The following is a 21656-nucleotide window of genomic DNA, read 5'->3' as shown; positions in this document are numbered from 1 at the left end:
AGTATGTTACTAAATAAATATTAGTTGAACAAATGAGTGAATGAATAGTCACAAACATATTTTTGTAGTATATGACATAGTTTTATGCTTGTTTCCCTATTGCTATTTCTTTATATTTATTAACGTTTCCAGCTGTTCCTTGCCATTTAGGTTACCTTTATTTTTCAATGAACACCTTTATTTGTCTGGTTTATTTCTTCCCTGTTGCTTGGTTTAGCATAAATTTTCAGAAAACAGATCAATCAGGTCAATGGAATATGCATTATGACTCTATCCCATAGCTAAATTGATTTCCCCAATAATTTTATTAATCTATAATGATACCAATGGAGTCGTGGTGGAACAGTTTGATCACAACCGAAATTAGAATTAGCGAGAATCATAAAAAATGAAAACCAAATAGAAAACTAATTGAAAATTGCTTGTTCTTTTCATTTGCTTTATTGCATTGTGTATTTATATATATATATATATATATATGTAACTGCTCAATAGATGGTATCAAGTGAATTTTTTAAAATCTTGAAATTTTGCACATCTCTAGAGGCTCTACACATTCCAAATACATATAATTAAGACATACTATATGAAGTGACATTCACCATTCTACACTGAAATAACATATACAACTTGTTTAAAATTAAAGTATTTTGTACAAGATCTAGATTAGGACAAGCATCCTAAAACAAGATCAGATACAACCTAAAGTCAACAAATTATTATTTGTTGTTACTGAAATTACAAAAGTATCATAGTTTTTCTTCATCTATCAGAGAAAAAAATAATAAGCCAAAACCTTCTTACCCTGGAGGCATCTGACAAGAACAGCACATGTAAAAAGCTTGAATGACAGCACTTAGTCGGTTAGCTGTCACAGAAATAACATCCTGACAATCTGCACTGGCTTCCTGTTTCCTTCCAAGAGCATCTGGTTTAGATTCCCCTGTGCCAGTGGACAGATTTTCACAGCTCCCAGGTCCTGGAGGTTCAAATGGAGGAATGGATGTTGCATCTTGATCTTGGCCTTTTTGTTTCAGTAAAATAGAAGTGATATCCGTTGAGTCCTTTTTGTTTTTCATCAGTTCTGTAGCTATTAAAACTAGCCATTCATCTAATGAGTGCCAAAGCAATTCCAGAGGCTAAAAGAAAAAGAGTTTTCCAGACATCATTCTTAAACTGTACAGGATTTTAAAAACCCACACAGCCAGACAAATATTATAAAAAAGAAAATTTACTCTAGATACTTTTATCTTCCCAAGTTAATGTGACAATAATGTCTAAAGGTAGAAATGAGGGAAAAGTAGTGTATTTTCCAGACAAACAAAAACTGCAGGAGTTCACAACTACACAACCAGCCCTACAAGAAATCCTCAAGGAAGCCCTGCCATGAATACACAAGAAAGAACAAAACCCACTGGTAAAGCAATAATGCAAACGAGAAAGAGAAAGAAACTAAATCTTACTACCATAAAAAACTATAATGACAGTGCAATAATGCCCCTGCTTTGTATCTGATTTTAGTGATTTTGGTCTTCTCTCCTTTTTTTCTTGGTCAGTCTAGATAAAGTTTGTAAAGTTTGTTAGTCTTTTTAAAGAAATCAACTGTTGGTTTTGTTGATTTTCTCTATTGCTTTTTAATTCCCTGTTTCATATATTTCTGTTGTAATCTTTTCTTTTGGCCTGTAGAGTTTCTGTTGAGAAGTCGGCTGTTAGTCTGATAGGGGCTCCCTTGTAGGTGACCTAACACTTTTCTCTTGCTTCTTTTAAGATTCTTTCTTTGTCTTTGAGCTTTGCCAGTTTGACTATAATGTGTCTTAAACAGGATCTTTTGTTATTACCTACTTATATTTGCTTTTGATTTAATTTGCTCTTCTTTTTCTACCTTCTTTTTTTTTTTTTTTTTTTTTTTTTTTTTTTTCTTTTCTCCGTGTCCGGCAACGGATCGCAACCCTCAGTGTTGCCCCCGTACCGGACCGGGGACCGGCGACGGGATCGCAAGCCTCGGCGTTGCTCCCGCGCCTCGCTCAGCCAGTGAGCGGGAGCCGGTCCGTACGCGGGATCCGAACCCTCGGACGGGAGCGCCGCCGCGCTTCCCAAGCGGCGCACTATCCAGTGCGCCACCGGGCCGGCCCTTTTTCTACCTTCTTAAGGTAGAAGTTTACATCTCTTATTTTTACATTCTCTTATTTTTAATATCGGTGTCTGAAAGTACAAATTTTCCTCTAAGCATTGCATGAGTCCTGCATCCCATAAATTTTGATATGTTACACTTTGATTTTTATTTCAAAGTACTCTCTAATTTCCCTGTGATTTTTCTTTGTACCTATTGCTTATTTAGGAGAATGTTGTTTAGTTTCTGCACATTTGTGAATTTTCTAAATTTCCTTCTGTTATTGCGGTCAGATAACATATTTTCTATGATCTTAGTCTTTTTAAATGTATTAAGATTTGTTTTATGGCAAAAAAAAAAAAAGACCAGTCAGAATATTTCTAATCTCAAAGATTAACAGTTTAAAAGAGTGGTAGAAGTTAAACAGTCCCTTATCCTATACTCTTTTAAATATTCCTTCTGAGAATGATGAGCTGTCTTTCTGCAAACGAATGGAAAAGTTGATCTTACTTTTTGAATCTTATATGATCACAGAATGGTATAATCCAGACTATGCTTCAGAAAGACCTACCCTTGGGGCCAGCCCGGTGGCGCACTGCTACAGTGCGCCGCTTGGGAGCGCAGCGACGCTCCCGCTGAGGGTTCGGATCCCACATACAGACCGGTTCCCGCTCACTGGCTGAGCGAGGGGCGGCTGCAGCACTGAGGGTTGCGATCCCGTTGCCGGTCCCGGTCCGGTACGGGCGCGACACTGAGGGTTGCGGTCCGTTGCCGGACACGAAAAGACAAAAAGGAAAATAAAAAGAAAGACCTACCCTTAAAATATCTCAACTATCTCAACTATCTTACTTTTACATACCACTACAGAAAGAGATTATACAACGACATTTGGAACCTAGAAAACATTTAAATAACCTATTCTGCCAGGAAATTCTTCCCAATTGTTAACTAACAAATACCTCAGCCTTTCTTCAGACTTCCATAACATTCTATTTTGGAGAATATTTTATTGAACTTGCAAACAATTAAATCATTCCAGGTCTTCATTTATACATTAAACCAAAAAGCAGAAAACAAAACAAAACCACCACCACCACTATGTTTAACTAAAAAACATTTCACTCAACAAATATTTAGTAATTATGCACTAGGTAGGCAGGTAAGCAGTGTTTCCCTTTTTAAGAGAAACTAATTACATCCTCTTTGAAGTCAAAATGAGCACCTCTCTCACCAATAAAAGGGCTTTTCCATAGTAAGGAACAACAGTTGGAAGATTCAGGGTTCCTGAGCTGCTTAAGGCAAGAAGCACCAGCTGCCATAGACATTGACATACCTTCACTGAAAATGTCTTAAAATTCTAATCATGATCCAAGTATAGGCCTATAGTTTCTCTCCATGAGCAAAACATCAAACCTGCTGTAGAACATCAAAAAGAACTTCTTATGTCAGAAAAACTACTTAGCATTACATAAGAAAATGAACTTCCAAAATGGAAAGAACAGATGGTTATGTAAAACTGCCTAAAACAAAAGGAAAAAGGAATAATTGGCCTCTAAATGAGAAGGGATAAAACCTAGAATCACCATGCTGCATGGAGATGAAACCTAACGCAAGAAATGACACATGCTGATCAGGCAGATGTGCACTGAGCCTAAACCTGTAACAGTCCTGTTTTCAAATACTGACAATGTACAAAACTTAAAGGCAAATTTTGAATAATCCAGAAATAATACCAAAACAAAAAATGGACCTGTGTAAAAATAATAGTGACAACAAAGATACTAAAAAGCTAGAGTTTCCAGTAAAGGAATACAGCAAAGAATTAGAAGAGAATGAGGAAAAAAAGTAGTAGAAAGCCATGTTGAGTCTTTCTTTACTTTTCCCTTTTTCCCCACCTTTTCTTTCTTCAATCACACAGGCACTAATTAAACCCCAACCTTGAGGTAACTTTACCTAGGGAGTTGTCTCTTTGAGAATATTCAAAAAATTCATTCCTCGATCACAAAAAAGAATACTGTGAAAATAACTTCTAACTGTGGAAGCAGTCACAGACAAAAAGAATTAAAATAAATTTTAAAAATTAAAAATAAACCTCTGCATACCCTGTCTATGATGCTTTCTATATTCATAAATAATAATGATAAAATACTTTAGATAAGATACAAAACACCCTACGCATCAATTGTTACTGAACAATGAGTCAATTACTATGGAAAATGTTAGCAGGGGGCCGGCCCGGTGGCGCACTGGAGAGTGCGCTGCTTGGGAGCGCGGCGGCACTCCCGCCAAGGGTTCGGATCCCATGTGGAGACCGGTTCCCACTCACTGGCTGAGCGCGGTGCGGGCGCAACACCAAGGGTTGCGATCCTGTTACCGGTCAGTAAAAAAGACAAAAAGGAAAAAAAAGAAAAAAAGAAAATGTTAGCAGGTTTCTTGGCACTGTCAAAATACTCAGTTCATATTAGAGTGATTCTCACCACAGAATCATATTCCACATTTAGTAAAAAATGATATGACAATCATACATGATTTATAAACATTTTAAGATATATTTCAAAACTATAATATAAACTCCCAAACTTGTTAGCCAATTTTTAAAAATTTTCAAGATGTGCAGAAGTGAGGACTAAATTTGAAAGGAAACCACTACTAACTTCATAGTTCATTAATAGTACCTTGAAATCCTTTGTTAGTCTGACTAATCTCAACTGGATGTCAAATGCCAGAACCCCAAAAGATCTTTTTGTTTTTTCTTTTTTTATTGATTGTACATATTTGTGAGGTACAGAGTTGAATATCAATACATGTATACAATGTGTGATGATCAAATCAGGGTAATTAGCATATTCATCATTACACAAAAGGCAAGATCCTAAAGTTAAAACTTCCTCAATCTTTCTTGGCTACCAAATTTTCCAAATTATAATTCTATGAAATCTTTAATAAAAATTAACTAGTAGGAAAGAACTTTATATTTTATTTATATATATATATATATATATATATATATATATATATATATATCTCATAGATGTATGACAAAACACAAAATCTGTATTCCATTTTTTAAAAAAAGCTAAAAAGGTAAAACAGGTATCTTTTCCCAACCTGTTTATGTCTATTCTGACTGTGTAGGTAGAAAACATTTAAATCAAGCATTAAATGCCTACGGAGAGGTTATTTTTATTTTCTGATATCATTAGCAAGTAACTGGCAGACTCAAATTTTAACAAAATAACAAACAATACTGAATATAATCCGTACCCAATTTGGATAATCGTGACCATATCTATACCTGATTTGATTTTCTATTCATCATTATAGATGAGTAGAAAAGATGAGTAGAAATCAAATCAAGGATAACATTTAGTCACAGAATAAGCCATGCCAAAACACATTAAGAACAACTTCACGTTATGTGAATATCTTAGCAGTAAAACTGACTTAAAAACAGCACTGACAAAAGAGTAGATCAATAATTTAGACTCAAATTTACAAAGACAGTAAGTTGTCACTCCTAACTAGTGTTCAAGGTAGTGTTTGAAAAGCCAAAATCTGAATTACAAGAAGATGCATAACTTCATTCTTCCAGGAGGTGGCATAATAGGGGGGAAAAGGAGGGGAAAAAAAGAAATACGTACATATATATACATGCTTGGCTGAAAACTTTCTTTCCTACACTAAAAAAAAAGAGAGTGAAACAAATGGATTGACAGACACTTAGACGTACCTTTCTAAAAAATTATTGTATCTGTTCTAGGTATTAAAGAATCTACCATTGTCAAAATGCTTGCAAACCATTTACTTGTAAGTATCTGCCAAAAATTTTCCATGTAAGAAAATAATTTAGCATAGATCATTAATTTAGCTGAAAAGTTTAGACAGTAAATCTGTCGACCCTAACTAGTTTTCAAGGAAGTGGCACATAAAAACATTTATATCACTTTTTGGATAGATAATCCATATTTATAATCAAAAGACTGTTTAAAGAAATATGTTTTTATGAACTTGAAAGCAAATGCTACACTATGAAAATCTCTTAAGAAAAATTACCTTTAAAAAATAACATTAAAAAGTTACTAAATCACACATTTTTCCAAAATTTGAGTTATTTAAAAATATGCCACCAAGGGCCGGCCCGGTGGCGCACTGGATAGTGCGCCGCTTGGGAAGCGCAGCGGCGCTCCCGCCCAAGGGTTCGGATCCCACATACAGACCGGTTCCAGCTCACTGGCTGAGCGAGGCACGGGAGCAGCGCCGAGGGTTGCGATCCCGTTGCTGGTCCCCGGTCCGGTACGGGGGCAACACTGAGGGTTGTGATCTGTTGCCGGACACGGAAAAAGACAAAAAGACAAAAAGACAAAAAAAAAAATATGCCACCAAAAAAAAAATTAACAATAAAAGTTGTAGCCATATTCATGTTGTTTACTTCATAAAATAATAAATTAACACAGTAGCAACACTGCCTTGGGTTTTATATAGAGTCATTCTTCCATGGATTCCATCCAATATGTGCTTGTATAGAAAAGGCAACTGACCCAATCCAAAATATTTAAAGAAACTTTCTCGATGAGTCTTCCTTGAAGTGATCCCAGTAATTAACTGTTAGTAAACCAATAAATGAAAGTAACCTTATTTTAAAAACACATACTGTTATAACACCAAGATCAAGGATTCAGCCACCAAAAAAAAAAAAAAGGCATACATATCCACACACAACACACACACACACACACAAAATATCTAAATAAAAACTGGTATTTTCTTCCCTTCCTAATAAGAAATATTTTTTTAAAAAAACATGGTGACTGCATATTACATCAAAAATCCATAGTTCAATAAAATTAAACTTAAACACTATACTATCTCTACCCTTAGATAAACACTAACGGAATAAAAATTTTATATGTAAGAAAAATATAGAAAGCTCATCAATTAAGATTTGCTGTTGATTAAACAGAGTTGAAAGGGAAAAGACATGCCTAACTTAAAAAAGTGATACGGATATGAACCAAACTTACATCCTATTCATGAGGTTTCTGATTAATGAATGCATGCTTTGTCAAATTCATCTCTTTTACATCTGTTTTCCTAACAACACCACATACTTTTCTGACCTTGAACACCTGGCTTCTTGGAGTTTTATTCCCATTGTAGCCCATATCAATTCCATTACTGGGGGAGGATGGACCAATTCGAAAGACGTGACAAAATATCCTCACGATCCTTAAAAGGCTCTTCATTTGAGCATCATAATTGCTAGAAAGGCTTAAAATAAAATTTAAAATATGAACAGATTAGATGGAGTAAAACAAATTACATCTTAAAATACCTATTTTAAAACATTTTCATCCCACTAATCATCTGTTTCAGAATATAACTGGAGTAAAATTCTACTCCTAACATAATAGGAAGTGGAATGGTTTGTTGAACAAGAAGCTACCAAATATACATTATTTTCATTGCAAAAATTACTAACTTTTAAGTACTCAGAAAATAACCAACAAGCATAACATAAAATATGAAGTAAACCACCTCTGGGAAAACAATTGGTTTTCTTGAGGCACCAACTTCAAGGCAACCCCCAACTTTCACTTCCAAAAGTATATTTGTAAATTAAACTTATTCTTTAGAACTCTGGGTACATTTCACAGAGAAGCAATGGCATAAATGTTGATGATGTTCTTAGGCCAATCCACAACTAAATTGTTTTAACAAAAAGGTTGAACCTTCTGCCATTCTATCCACAACCCCATATTCCTTCCCCACTCCAGAATAGTAACCAATTGTTCACATATAGAACATTCACAAATTGAATAATCTTACAGTTGCTGATGATCTGCATCAGGGTCGTTCTCTATATAAAAGGATATCTTATGACCCTATATAAATATAGGAAATATATCCTACCATGACAAAAAAGATGACTAAAATTCAATTAACACTAAATCATACTGAATATAACAAACTTTCTTTGACAAATCAGAAAGTCCTTCAGAATCCCATAATGCCTTGTGATTGGTCTTAATTACGAATATCAATCATTACTCTTCCACAGAGAAAGTGTAGGATTGAATTGTATTTTTTTTATTTTGTATTCAATCTAATGACATAGCTTTAAATAATTTTTTTTCTTTGTTCAGGAAGGGGTTTTATTTTGACATCTCTAGCATCAGTTATCTTGTGTTACAGTTGCACAAAAGCAGAGTAAAGAGTTGCATAAACTTTTGGGCAGAATGGCATAATTATCTTTGTACAAATTTAATTATCAAAAGCTTACTTTTTCTTCCTCTATGTGTATTTTACCCAGTTCACTAAAATCTTCCTCTACAATATTTTTAGAAATCCTTCAACACTAAAAATAAGGATTAGTAATGTGGGAAAAGCAAATGCTTACTTCCAAGTATTCTAGTTTGATAAATGCCAAATTAGAGGGCATTTTTCTATCCTGGTGACATGTAAACCAAACATGTCATAGACATTTTCACTTCAATATTTCATATTGTTTTCTCATTCTAAAAATTATTAAATTGTTAAAAAAATCAATAAAAATTAGCTGTCAGCTACAAGCATTAGTAAAATAGCTATTGCTGTCCATACTGCATTTGACTAGGATAGCTATAACACATTAGCAAAACCTTTTCTTTGTTTTAGTAACTTTTAATCAAATGTGTATGGAATCATTAATTTACATTAATTAACATACTGACTTTTACATATTCCTCTTTAAGAAGTGTTTCTAATTTTATATCATAAGATTTTTGACACTGACAAAATAGAAAAGTAGTTTGGTTGTAACTATTTCCTTTTTTTACTGTGCTGCAGCTCTTTACAAAGTTAACTCTAATTCTGTAAGAGAGGTGTGAGTGAACTTGATTTTCCTCTGCAGAATTACCACATACTGTACACAAATATTTGTTTTAAATATCTGATCGAGGGAATACTTCCTGGGTTATCTTACTTTATTTAAGGGAAGAAGTATGAGGGGTCTTCAAAAAGTTCATGGAAAGATTATATTATCTTCTATTTTTCCACAAACTTTTTTTTTTTCCTTTTTGTCTTTTTTACTGACCAGTAACAGGATCACAACCCTCGGTGTTGCGCCCATACCGGGGACCGGCAACGGGATCGCAACCCTTGGTGTTGTGCCCGCACCGCGCTCAGCCAGAGAGTGGGAACCGGTCTCCACATGGGATCCGAACCCTCGGCGGGAGCGCCTCCGCACTCCCAAGCGGTACACTCTAAAGTGCGCCACCGGGCCGGCCCTTCCACGAACTTTTTAAAGTATCCTTGTATTTTCTTAAATAATGGAATCTGAATATCATCCCCAATTATTAATATAGTCTAATAATTATATATTACTTTACCCAGTTGAAACTTCTTCCAAGCTAAATCACTGCTTTAAAAAAAGGTCGTTTTCTCACTTTCCAACCAGTAAAATGCCTCTTTTGTATTTTACAAAAAAATCATAAAATCTCAACTTCATCATACCCTTCTCCAGTTGATCATGAAATGATCATTTCTTCCAAAGCCACCATGTCTCAATATAAAAGTTTAAAAAAATTAATTTCCTAACTCAAAGCTCTATTGATGTACTTACCTTTGATTTATACAAGAGTTTACTCCTATTCAGTGTCTTTGCATCTAGCTATGATTTCTCTGTGCATCTGCACATCGATCACTCTTTACTTTCAATCATAAATATATAGAAAGGAAGACAACTCTTATTTCAATGCAAACACAGCATTATATGCAGATGGGCCCTCAGTAAATGTTTATTATCTTTATTATCTATCCCTAGAATCAGTTAGATAATAGGCTACCCATTTTTCTAAAAGTGTTAGATAACATCTCAATTATCACTAACTAATATATACGTGAATCTGTTATTTTCTTAATGAAAATTTATATTAAAATAAATGGCCAAAATTACTTCACATTGTGGGTTAAGAAATATAAAATGATTCACAAATAAATAAACAAAAAGGAGACAATCTGCAAAATATCATTAAACATAAATCAGCAGGGGAAAATAACTGGTATTTGATATCTTCTTAAGAATCTACCTTGATAAGAGTATAGTTAATTCTAACACAATACTAACAACCAATATTCACCACCAATTCCAACAGAGATATTTACAGGCCAAAAATGGCCACAATAATAACAGATTTCATAAAGCATCTGAAAGGTAGCATTGTAAGTGGTGAGACAGTACAGGCAGGCTGATTAAAACTTGTTTTGGTCATGGATCCCTTTTTCCTACCCTGTTTCTCCTGTTCCACTAATCTCCCTGCCACTTTTAAGAAAACAGGTTAAATGGTATTATCGAGTATTTAAAGTCATCATCATCTTCACCATTTTCCATTTACATAATCATCATCATCATCATCTCTACCCATGTGCCAGACACTATGCTTGGCACTTTACAGCATCTTATTTCATTCTCACAACAACTCATTAAGATACTAACATTTTCCAACAAAACATAATAAAATCCAATAAAATCTTGACTAGTATGGATCCCCCTGCCAGACAGCCACCCATCCCCCCCAAAAAAAAAAATTCCTGACTAGACTTTAAATTCAACATAGGAAGAGATCTTGCCTGTTTTATTTACAATCACCTAACAGATGGCCTGGTGGATAGTAAGCACTCACAAATATGTTTTAGATGGATGGGGAGATGATGAAGGGAAACTCCAAAAAGTTAATTGCTGAGGTCACACTGTTAGTAAATGGTCACATCTGGTTTTAAACCTGAGTCTGGCTGACTTCAGTGCGCATGCTTTTATTAGTATGTCTGGATCTTAGAAAGGCTTCATCAAATACATGGATTAGTGGGAATGACTAAATGAAAGGAGAGCATTATGAAAAGCCAGAATTCAAAGAAATCTTATAGACGGAGTCTAAAAGTAGTCTCAAAGGTAGAAATAGAATAATAAAAAACATTAGCAAATGGTATATTTAGAATTTCTGATGAAAGACTAAATGGTTAAAAGAACACAAGAAGGTGATCTTGATAACATGAAGCATAAGGGACCTAGCAAAGGACCTTTTAATAAATAGTACAGAATGTGATTCTGATCTGAAGTATATGAAAATTCCCACAGAAAACTGATACAAAGGACTAACAATTAATTTGGCAATGTAGTTGATTTACAAATAGTAGCAGCATGGTGTTGGGAGCAAAGAGTTCAGCTACAACTACAGAGGTGGGAAAAGATCATAACTTGTCAATGTATTACGAGTAAAAGTGATTAGTAAAAAGAATAATACAAAGTGGAGAGCATCCAAAGGGGTTCAAAATTTGTAAGCTAAGAAATAACAACACATTCAACATTTCCCAATGGCTGCTTACTCCTAATGGGGCTAGTTAACAACATACAAAGAAGTATAGCTGCAGGAAAATGCTACACATAGAAATTCAAGTAATATATAGGCATTGACTACATGGACTTAATGATGAGCTACTAAAACTATAGAAGTTTTTGGAAAGAATGAAGAACCAAACTGAGGACAGTTCAGGGAGAAAACCTTATAAGGAATCATGAGGGTAAAATGAAAGGTGGAACAGTAGCCTATACTGAGTTTTATAAATTAGAGATCAAGATTCCTGAACTTTCTTGATTCTTATTCATGTACATTTACTTACGTGACTAGTCTAAGTAATCATTTCATAAAATTCTAGACACATATCCCTAAATTCACTTAAGTACGCTCTATTTTTCTTTTTTTATTTTTTTTGTCTTTTTCCGTGTCCGGCAACGGATCGCAACCCTCAGTGTCGCCCCCATACCGGACCGGGACTGGCAACGGGATCGCAACCCTCGGCGTTGCTCCCGCACCTCGCTCAGCCAGTGAGCGGGAACCGGTCTGTATGTGGGATCTGAACCCTCGGGCGGGAGCGCTGCCGTGCTTCCCAAGCGGCGCACACCGGGCCAGCCCTATTTTTATTTTTTTTAAAGAGACAAATGTCTCTTTAGTAACAGTAGATCACCCTGGGCCTTCTAAATAAAACTAACAATGTTAAGTCACCAAACTTTAATAATATCTTACCACTGACAAAAGGCATCCAACAGAATAAACTATTCAGGAGATGAAGTCAACAGATAATGCTCTGTTTGCTTATTTGCTCTTATGCTGAAACACTTACCTGAGCAGCTTATGACCATTTGTTGTAGCAACTTCGGCAAGACTTGTTAGAATTTTTAGGTACTGGTTTTCACTTTGCTGAGACAAATGCTCCAGAACTTGCCGTAACTAAATTTTTTACAAATAAAAAAATGTAATTACATACTAATTCATTAAATTTTATTCAAATATATTAACTATTAGTTTTATAAGCATCTTAAAGCCAATTAGTTGAAACAAAATCCTTCAGTTAGCTTGCCTTACATAAATTTAAAAGCTAATATAGAGAGAAGATATAAAATCTTTGTTCAAAATCATCCAGTGAAAATAAAAATAAAAAATATACATAGAATAGAAACCACAAAGCATATTTATGGAAATTTAATTTCAAACTTCTAAAATTTAAGAGAATTTTTTAAATCCTACAATTCTTCTAAGAGCAGAGCTATTATACATACAGATCTCAGTAAACTAGTGATTATCATTCACAATATGATATTCCTCTTCAGATTTTTTTCCTCTACCCATGGGAATATTCTAGTTATCTTAAGGAGAGAATTAAAAATTCAGAGGACAAAAGATTCATGAGGAATTAGCAGAAAGTTTATTAATTATTATATAATGCATACTTAACCTATAATGTAGATAAGAAAATTCAAATTATTAAAATATTAGTAATAATAAAATTACTAGCCACATTTGTAAAATGTCATGCTAAGCCTGAATAAAGCTTGTTCAATACAAGCTACCAGCACAATTACATTACCATGTTTTCTCGGACATCTTCATTCTGTGTCATTTGAATAATAGTCTGGAAAAGCCTAGCATGGTACTGAATTAATACTTCACAAGTTTCTCCATATCCACCCTAAAAACAAGATTTTAAAATTATTCACTGTACCAGCCTGCTGCAAAAAAAAAAATCAGCTTTAAAAAAAGTTCCTTTTAAAGGTCTTTCAAGGGGTCTTCAAAAAGTTCATGGAAGTCAGTATTACCTTTTAATTCCATTTTCCCACAAACATTTTAAAATACCTTTGTATTCATTACAGAATAAAAATTGTTGTGCTCACCCTCTCATTTAAGAAAAAAATTATTTTATCATTCTGTTTCTATTATAAAGATAAGGAGCTCAGAATACACAAGTGCTCCTCAACTTGTAAGGGGTTACAACTCTATAAACCCATCCTAAATTGAAAATATCATAAGTCAGAAATGCACTTACTGCAGTACACCTAAACTACCAAACACCACAGGTTAGCTTAGCCTACCCTTTTGTTTTGCTTTTTTGTGGTTTTTTTTTTAGCAGCTGGCCAGTATGGGGATCTGAATCCTTGATTTTGGTGTTACAACACAACACAGCACCCTAACCAACTGAGCTAACCGGCCAACCCCATCTAGCCTACCTGAAATGAGTTCAGAATACTCACATTAGCCTACAGTTGAGCAAAATCTAACACAAAGCCTATTTTACAATAAAGTGCTGATATCTCGCAATTTATTGAACACTGTACTAACTAACAATGAAAAACAGAATGGCTGTATAGGTTGAAGTACGGTTTCTACTGGATGTGTATTGCTTTCACAGCATCATAAAGTCCAAAAATCTAAAACTGAACCAACATAAGTCAGAGGCCATTTGTATATTAAAAATATACCTGTACACATAAATCCAGAGGGGTTACTCCATTTTTATCTGGCAGATATTTGGCTCCTCGCAATAGAAGAATCTGTGCTGTATCTCTTTGACCATGACTGTATAGAAATAGAACCAAGTTAAAAATAAAATCTTTTTAAAGTGTTTCTCTATGAATTATGGATGGTTAATACAAATCAGTACAAGATCAACAATTAAAAAAATTAAGACAGGAAGATCTGAACTACATCCTCAGCAATCAGGAAAACTTTTCCCAATGTTAAATTATATTTTCACTATATAAATAAGAAAGTGATCCACTAAATCTTAGAAGTGAACTTGGGTCACATTACTTAAAATAAGTCACAATACTTTGGGATAAGTAACTACTACTCAGGCTTCTGCTTTACTCTTCCTTTCCACTCACTTCCTAATCCCTTTCTCAACTCTAGCCTGACCTTCTTCCTACCACACACATTCAAATGTCTAGATTTCTTAGTCCAAAAGAACCTGTATTATCAAAACAAGAACGAGCACATTTCATGACACTTTAATACTTGGTAAAAAAAAAAAAAAAAAAAAAAAAATTTAAAAAAAAAAAGGGAAGGAGAAAAGTATCAAAGTAAGAGAATTAGAGGGGGTTCAAGAGAGAAGGTTATTAACAAAAAATACCATCTACCTTTCAACCTTCATTTTATCAAAACACACAGTTTGGCTTCTGTTGATAGCTATTCGATCTGGCCTGGAATGAACAGCTCTACTATCCACATGCCTCATTCTCTAATTGTTCTCTTTCTTGTAGAAGTAAAATAAGTAATACTCTTTCAGCTAGTCCCAAGCGACTCTAGGGGAGCAACCACTAGACTCTAGGTCTCATTATTCAAAGAGCTCATCTGATCCTAGATAAAGGCAATAAAAAATAAATTTAATCTAGGGACATTAAAATTTAAGGCTGTTTTTAAGAAACGCCCAAGGGAGTCATACAGTTTGGAAGAACATCTAATCCAAAAACTTTTCCTTGTAGATGAGAAAAGCAACTAATTCAAGCACAGGTGAAACTAGAGCTCAGAACTCTGGGCTTCTAGACACATACTCATTCCACAATAACACTATCTAAAGAAGTATGAATATGTCATTTCAAAGACTACATAGATTTCTCAGAAACGGTTTTTTAAAAAGTAAAACACTATTCATTCTCTTTCACAAAACAGCGCTGTATGAAGAATAATTTATAGCCAATAGGAATTAAACAATAAAAAAGCCATAATGGGATGCTTCTAAGAATATGGCGCCAGAAAATCCTGTAACAGTTATAATACTAACTACCTTCTGACTACCTTCCTTAATACGAATATCAATAGAAAAGAACTAACTTAAGAACAGTATCTAATTTATTCCATGAAAAAGCAGAAAATCAAGACACTAAGTAAATCATCAATCCCTCTGAAAGCAATAGTAATTAGCTTTTTTAGTGTGCAGCAAGAAATCTTCTTCAAGCATCATTTCCCATTAAGCTGGGAATGTTGGTCAAGATATTACATACTACAGTTAATGACGATTGCTTTATAATTTACACTAATCTAATCTTTATCATTCCTAAAAATAAAGGTCAAGTGAAAAGTAACTAATGTGAGCTTAATTTATTTAGGGATACAGTGATACCTTTGCCAGTAGCCAAGGTTCTGAGAAATCCACTTTAAAAAGCTATTCTGAGGCCAGCCCCGTGGCTCACTCGGGAGAGTGCGGTGCTGGTAGCGCTGAGGCTGCAGGTTCGGATCCTTTATAGGGATGGCCGGTGCACTCACTGGCTGAGCGTGGTGCAGACCACACCGTCCCAAGGGTTGCAATCCCCTTACAAGTGGGGGGGGGGGCGGGGGGGAGGTATTCTGTTCAACTTTAATGATATCTCTTTTATAGTTATTTAATATCCATGTGTCCAATCTTTCTAATTAAATTATAGTAGATTCTTGACAGTAGATTTGTTCCATAGTACTAAGCATGGTAGTTGGCTTATAATATGTACTCAGTACATTCGATGCTTGTATTATAAGCTTTACCTTTAGATACCATTCATTTGACAATTAAAATTAAAGACACTGCACTATAGGAAATAATAATAAGAGACATGAAGCACAATTTATTTAGGATCTACTAGGTGACAAGCATTATGCTCAGTCCTTTGTGCAAAGTCTGATTTAATCCTGATACTGTTATAAAATAGGTATTGTTAAATTAAGTAAGCAGGAGGCCATTAGCCTGGGCTATCTCTGTACTTTGAGTTCACCTGTAAAAAACTGCAATGCAGGGCCGGCCCGGTGGCGCACTGGAGAGTGTGCCACTTGGGAGCACAGTGGCGCTCCCGCCGAGGGTTCGGATCCCATGTGGAGACCGGTTCCCACTCACTGGCTGAGCGCGGTGCGGGCGCAACACTGAGGGTTGCGATCCCGTTACCGGTCAGTAAAAAAGACAAAAAAGGGGAAAAAAAAAAAAAAAAAAACTGCAATGCAACTTTCTAAGTAAAAATGGTGGGGGGCTCCAGCTGGTGGGGGGGAACAAAAATCAATGTGTGTCTACATTTTCATGAAAGAAAGCTAATGAGTTACAATGTCTTGTCTAGAGTACCTAGAGAAGAAAAGTGACTGGAAAACATTTCCCATTGTAATTTTAGGTCTAAATCAGTCTGAAAATGACTCATTCATAGAAGCACTACATTGTTAAATAATGTTCAAAATAAGAAAAGCAGCAATACAAAAATAAAATAAAATAAAACGTCTTCATGGTAGAAGAATCATATTTCTTAGAAACCCCTGTATAGCACAGAAATTAAATGAAGACAATACAACTTTATGCTGCTCACTAGGGAGTGAAGAAGTGTGCTAGAGCAGTGCTGAATACTCTGCAGGATGCTTTACATAAGCCCTATCATTTAATTCTCACTATAGTCCCATAAGGCAAATATCAACATTTCCATTGCACAAACAAGGCTTCAGAGGTCAAGCAACTTGACTAAAATTGCATAGTGTTGGCACTGGGATTTGAACCCTACCTCTAAAACATAGGCTCTTTCCCCTATATCCCAATACCATCTAAATTCACTGCAAAACTCAAAAAGAAAACAGTTCCAGTATTTGACCCTTTAATATGACATATGATAATATATCTAGTGACACTTCTCAACTGATAAAATCTTATATTCAATTTAGCCTTTTACCTTAGAGTCCTATAATTTGTCTGCAGGGTTAACTCGTTCTACTTCCCACATTCCTTTCCCTTTCATTTACTGGAGACAATGCATTGGGAATAATTTACATTTTAATATAAACCTATATGTAGATATCACAAATACAAACAAAAGTCTGCCTGCAAATGAACCATGTTTCAAATCTACCATCCCTCTTCTACAATGACGAATTTAATTTTTTGTTTCACTTCTCATCACAGACTTGTTTAATCATCTTTGTTAAAAAAGATCTAATGTTTGCCAAATTAAAACTTAATGATGGGGGCCGGCCCGGTGTGCGGCGGCGCTCCCGCCGAGGGTTCGGATCCCATGTGGAGACCGGTTCCCGCTCACTGGCTGAGCGCGGTGCGGGCGCAACACCGAGGGTTGCGATCCCGTTACCGGTCAGTAAAAAAGACAAAAAGGAAAAAAAAAAAACTTAATGATGGGAGTGTAGTACTAGCAGTAAGTACTTCTAAAAAATCTTTCTACTGTATCCCTATGCTCAAATTGACTATAGAAATATCCCAGTTCTCTACAACACTAACATACCTATATTTTATTAACTACTATAAATGGCATCATTTTATATATTTTTCAAGCATATAATTACAATGATTCACTCATTCAAAAACATTTATTAAGCACCTGATTTTTTTTTTTGGTAGCTGGCCAGTACAGGAATCCAAACCAACAGAGCTAACCAGCCAGCCCCTACTAAGCATCTAAGTACAAAACACTGTAATTATACATAGGATATAAAACAGTAAATAAAATAAATATAATCCTTGCTTTTTTTTTTTTTTTTTTTTTTTGAGACCGGCAGCACCGCGCTCAGCCAGTGAGCGCTGTGAGCGCACCGGTCATCCCTATAGAGGATCCGAACCCGCGGCGGGAGCACTGCTGCGCTCCCAGTGCCGCCCTCTCCCGAGTGCGCCACGGGCTCGGCCCTAATTCTTGCTTTCATTGTGCTTTCAGTCATGCAAGGGAGACAGACTATAAACAACTAAATAAACAATTACAAAATATAAAGTGCTATGAAGGAAATGGCTATAACGCTGTGATAGAAAATTTGGGGACAGGCCTATTTAGATTGGTCAAGAACTGCCTTCCTAAAAAGTAAGAGGTAAGCAGAATCATGAAGAATAAGGAGTCAGACACATAAAAAGCCTAGAAAAGAGCATTTTAAGAGAAACAAACATCATGTAGAAAGCCCACTGGAAAGAGTAGGTTGCATTTAGAGAACTCAAATAGAACTAATGTGGCTCAAGCACAGTGAGCTGAGCAGCGATCAGACCATGCAGGTCTCAGAGGCCAGGGCAGAGTATGGATTTTATTTGAAATGCAACAAAGAGACACTGAAAAGATTTAACTACAGGGTTCAAACATAAAGTGACAAAAGTGGATCCATTTTTTTAAAAAAGATCACTTTATGGAGTAAAGAATAGATCAAAAGGATGCAACAGAGGAATCAAGGAGACTAGTTAAGAGACTACTGCAATACTGTAGGCAAACAGTAACAACTTTAATACGGTTTCAGTGAGGTGGAAAGAAGTAGAGATTCAGAACTTATTCTGAAGGTGGAATTTACAGAACTTAAAAATAAATCCCAAGCTGAGGGTCAGAAAGAAAGAGGAATGAAATAAAATGATCTGGTTTCTGGTTTAAACATCTGGGAGGAAAAGTATTCCACTGATTAAGATTAAGAAAGCTGGAGGAAAGGTTTCAAGAGGAAAATCAGAAGCTATATTTTGGATATGTTAACATCTGATTTTTTATGAGACTTTTAAGCAATTATTTAAATCAAGCAGGTGTATATTCAAATCTGGAGCTTCAAACAAAGGTCTCATTTAAAGATAACCCCTCAGGATAGTTAATGATTTCGGGGAATCAAACAGTGATATTATCCATAAGTTCAGGATACTATAGGAGGAATTGGTTTTCTAGCCAAGCAATGAAATCGTAAGTATAATGTAAGAAAATGACTAGACTGAGATAAGATCTAGAAGTCTACAGATCCAAAAGCCATACAAGGCAATTCAATAGATGATTTGAATCAGTCTGATCAAAGTAATATCGAAGACCAGAAGAGAAGCTAAATAAGAAGAAAAGTAGGTATTTCAGTTTAAAACCGCCAGTAAAATGATATGAAAAAGGATTAAAAAGCAGGAGTTTTCTGGAGAGCTCTGTATCTGAATATAAGAGCCTAAATAAATATTACAATTCACTTCATTTTAATCAAAGAGAAGAATCACTATAGTGTGAACTACTGCTAATGGCAAACTACATTTACGTAGCATTTAATACATATTTGTGTGTGTGTGTGAATGTATATATATACTCATATGTGTGTGTAGTGGTGTGAGTGCATGTGTATAATTATTACATAGTTAGCTCCTTAAGAGACAGGGTTTATTACCACATCATTAATACCTATAACAATGCATGGCACACAGTGAGTGCTGTTTGCTGATTACACGAATGAGTAAGTGAATAAAATGTATCCTTCAAGAAAATGAACCAGGAGAGAAGTACAAAAATAACTTAATGCATAACTTAGTATCTAGCAAAACTGACTCAAGAATTTTTCTTAAAAGTTATAGACACAGAGAGAGCAAAGACATGGCTCTGGACCCAAGACATAATTTAATAGCTTATCCCACTGGAACTTACCTGGTTACTTAATAAAGTGAGTTATGGGAATTGCTAGATTATTGATTTGTCTTTTGTTAATAAGTAATTATTCTAAAATTGAAATAATCAAGTAAATCAAAAGCTCCCACCTATAACATAAAAACACTGGCAGTTAAATATAATAGAAAATACTTTTCCTCATGCAGTTAAGTAATAGAACCATAATACCATACTTCATCTTAAAGAAAGCATAATATCTGTGGGAAAACAAGAGAGCTTTAGAAAACATACAGAAATGTTTATGTCTGGTAATGTGGTAGATATATAACATTCTTTAATGGGAGCAGCTGGAAATACAAAATATCATACCTGCAAGCAAAGTACAATGGAGTGGCTCCTGATACATTTGGCCTGTTAATATCAGCACCACTGTCTAGCAAGCATTGCACTGTCTGGGGGGAAAAGAAACAATTAAAAGTAAAACCAGAGAAGTCAAACAAAAGACAAAATTATCACAATTTTAATCCATATAAGGAAAGTTCCTCCCACAAGTTGAAGCTTTAAAGAAAACTGAGTGGGCATGTGACAATTATAATGGCTGAACAAATTCAACTTTTTAGTAACCTCTCTGAGCCTCTCAGTAAATACACAATATATATGGAATTACCAATGTATTATAAACCACGTTAACCCGGGAAAGCTCTAGAGCAGTGATGCATCATAGGCAGTCAGTAATCACATTTGGCTACCTAGCACTTGAAACATGGCAGGTACAACTGAGAAACTGAATTTTTAATTTCATACCATATTTAATTATAAATAATTTAAATCTAAATAGTGGCTAGTGGCTAGTGAATTAGACTCTACTGCTTTAGATATTAAAATTTAAAACCAGAATTTCTTATCTCTAAAAACAAAAAATAGGTACCAGAACTATAACTTTTCCAAAGTCAAAGAGCATAATTATTAAAGTACAAAATGCTAAAAATCTAAGATGCCCTTTTGCTATTAACAGTAGCCAATCAATACTGGTTCAATTTCTCTGACAGTCCTTCATATGTACTTTGTCCCCTAACTCTATTTCCGCAATCACTTGACTCCAACTAAGAGAAAGTAAATTACTATAAAAATCTTAAGATACATATCTAATGATTAAAACCTTTAAAAAAAATTTTTTTCTGTTCTATTCCTATAATCTTCATCTGAGTTTCTCCTGCAAAAAGTAAGAAAACATGTAAAAATATATAACAGTCTTTGGAATTAGACTGTTTAATATTACTTCTGGATTGAATATATGTGCTCATCTTTATTGCTGCTCTAAACCCTAGTAAACTGTCAGTAAAATAATAAGACTATACACTCACAAAGACGAAAAACAAGAAAGAATACAATAGCACACTAGGTAAGTCAGTAAATTTTGGAAAAATGGCAAGCAAACTGAGGAATAGTAACTGACTTAGCAGTTCAAATAAAGCTGAAGTTTAAATACCTGCAAAAGTTACAACAAGCAACCAAATTCTGACTATACCAAAAACAAAACAAAACAAAGAAACCCACAGGAATTGAAAGTACCAGTTACCTTTGAAGACAGAGATGGTTATACAGAGCTAAAAACAAGAGGAATAGTTGAAAGCCTGTAAAAGAAACAGACCCTCCCCTAGGACCATTCCTCTCATCCAATACAATTAGTCGCTATCCCTCCCTATACTGTCTCAGAAGATGAGACCTGAAAGAAGAAATGTTCAAGGAAATCAATGCCCTTAAAAAGAATGTAGCAGAGCTTGCTGAACTAAAGAATTCATTCAACGAAATAAGAAACACAACAAAGAGTTTAACCAGCAGGCTTGCAGAAGGAGAAGAGAGAACTTCTGACCTTGAAGATGGCCTGTTTGAAATAACACAGGCAGACAAAAAAAAAAAAAAAAA

At 34.9% G+C, this 21656-nt stretch overlaps 1 protein-coding gene across 2 annotated transcripts in view; it reads right to left on the bottom strand.

Annotated features, from left to right (window-relative positions):
* HACE1 (HECT domain and ankyrin repeat containing E3 ubiquitin protein ligase 1) overlaps positions 1–21656 on the bottom strand; it is a 108481-nt gene that overhangs the window by 44544 nt on the left and 42281 nt on the right. For both annotated transcript variants that reach the window (XM_008569397.1, XM_008569398.1), the window contains exons 7-12: positions 20100–20182; positions 13899–13995; positions 13010–13111; positions 12266–12372; positions 7228–7378; positions 805–1139 (exon numbers count right to left, since the gene is read on the bottom strand). In XM_008569397.1, the coding sequence (XP_008567619.1) occupies positions 805–1139; positions 7228–7378; positions 12266–12372; positions 13010–13111; positions 13899–13995; positions 20100–20182 (875 nt within the window). The remainder of the gene's footprint in view (positions 1–804; positions 1140–7227; positions 7379–12265; positions 12373–13009; positions 13112–13898; positions 13996–20099; positions 20183–21656) is intronic.

This window comes from Galeopterus variegatus, unplaced genomic scaffold (assembly GCF_000696425.1).
Source record: "Galeopterus variegatus unplaced genomic scaffold, G_variegatus-3.0.2 Scaffold491, whole genome shotgun sequence".
In the NCBI taxonomy this organism is placed as follows: domain Eukaryota; kingdom Metazoa; phylum Chordata; class Mammalia; order Dermoptera; family Cynocephalidae; genus Galeopterus; species Galeopterus variegatus.
Note: the sequence above shows the minus strand (reverse complement) of the source record. Positions and strands in the feature narration are given on the sequence as shown.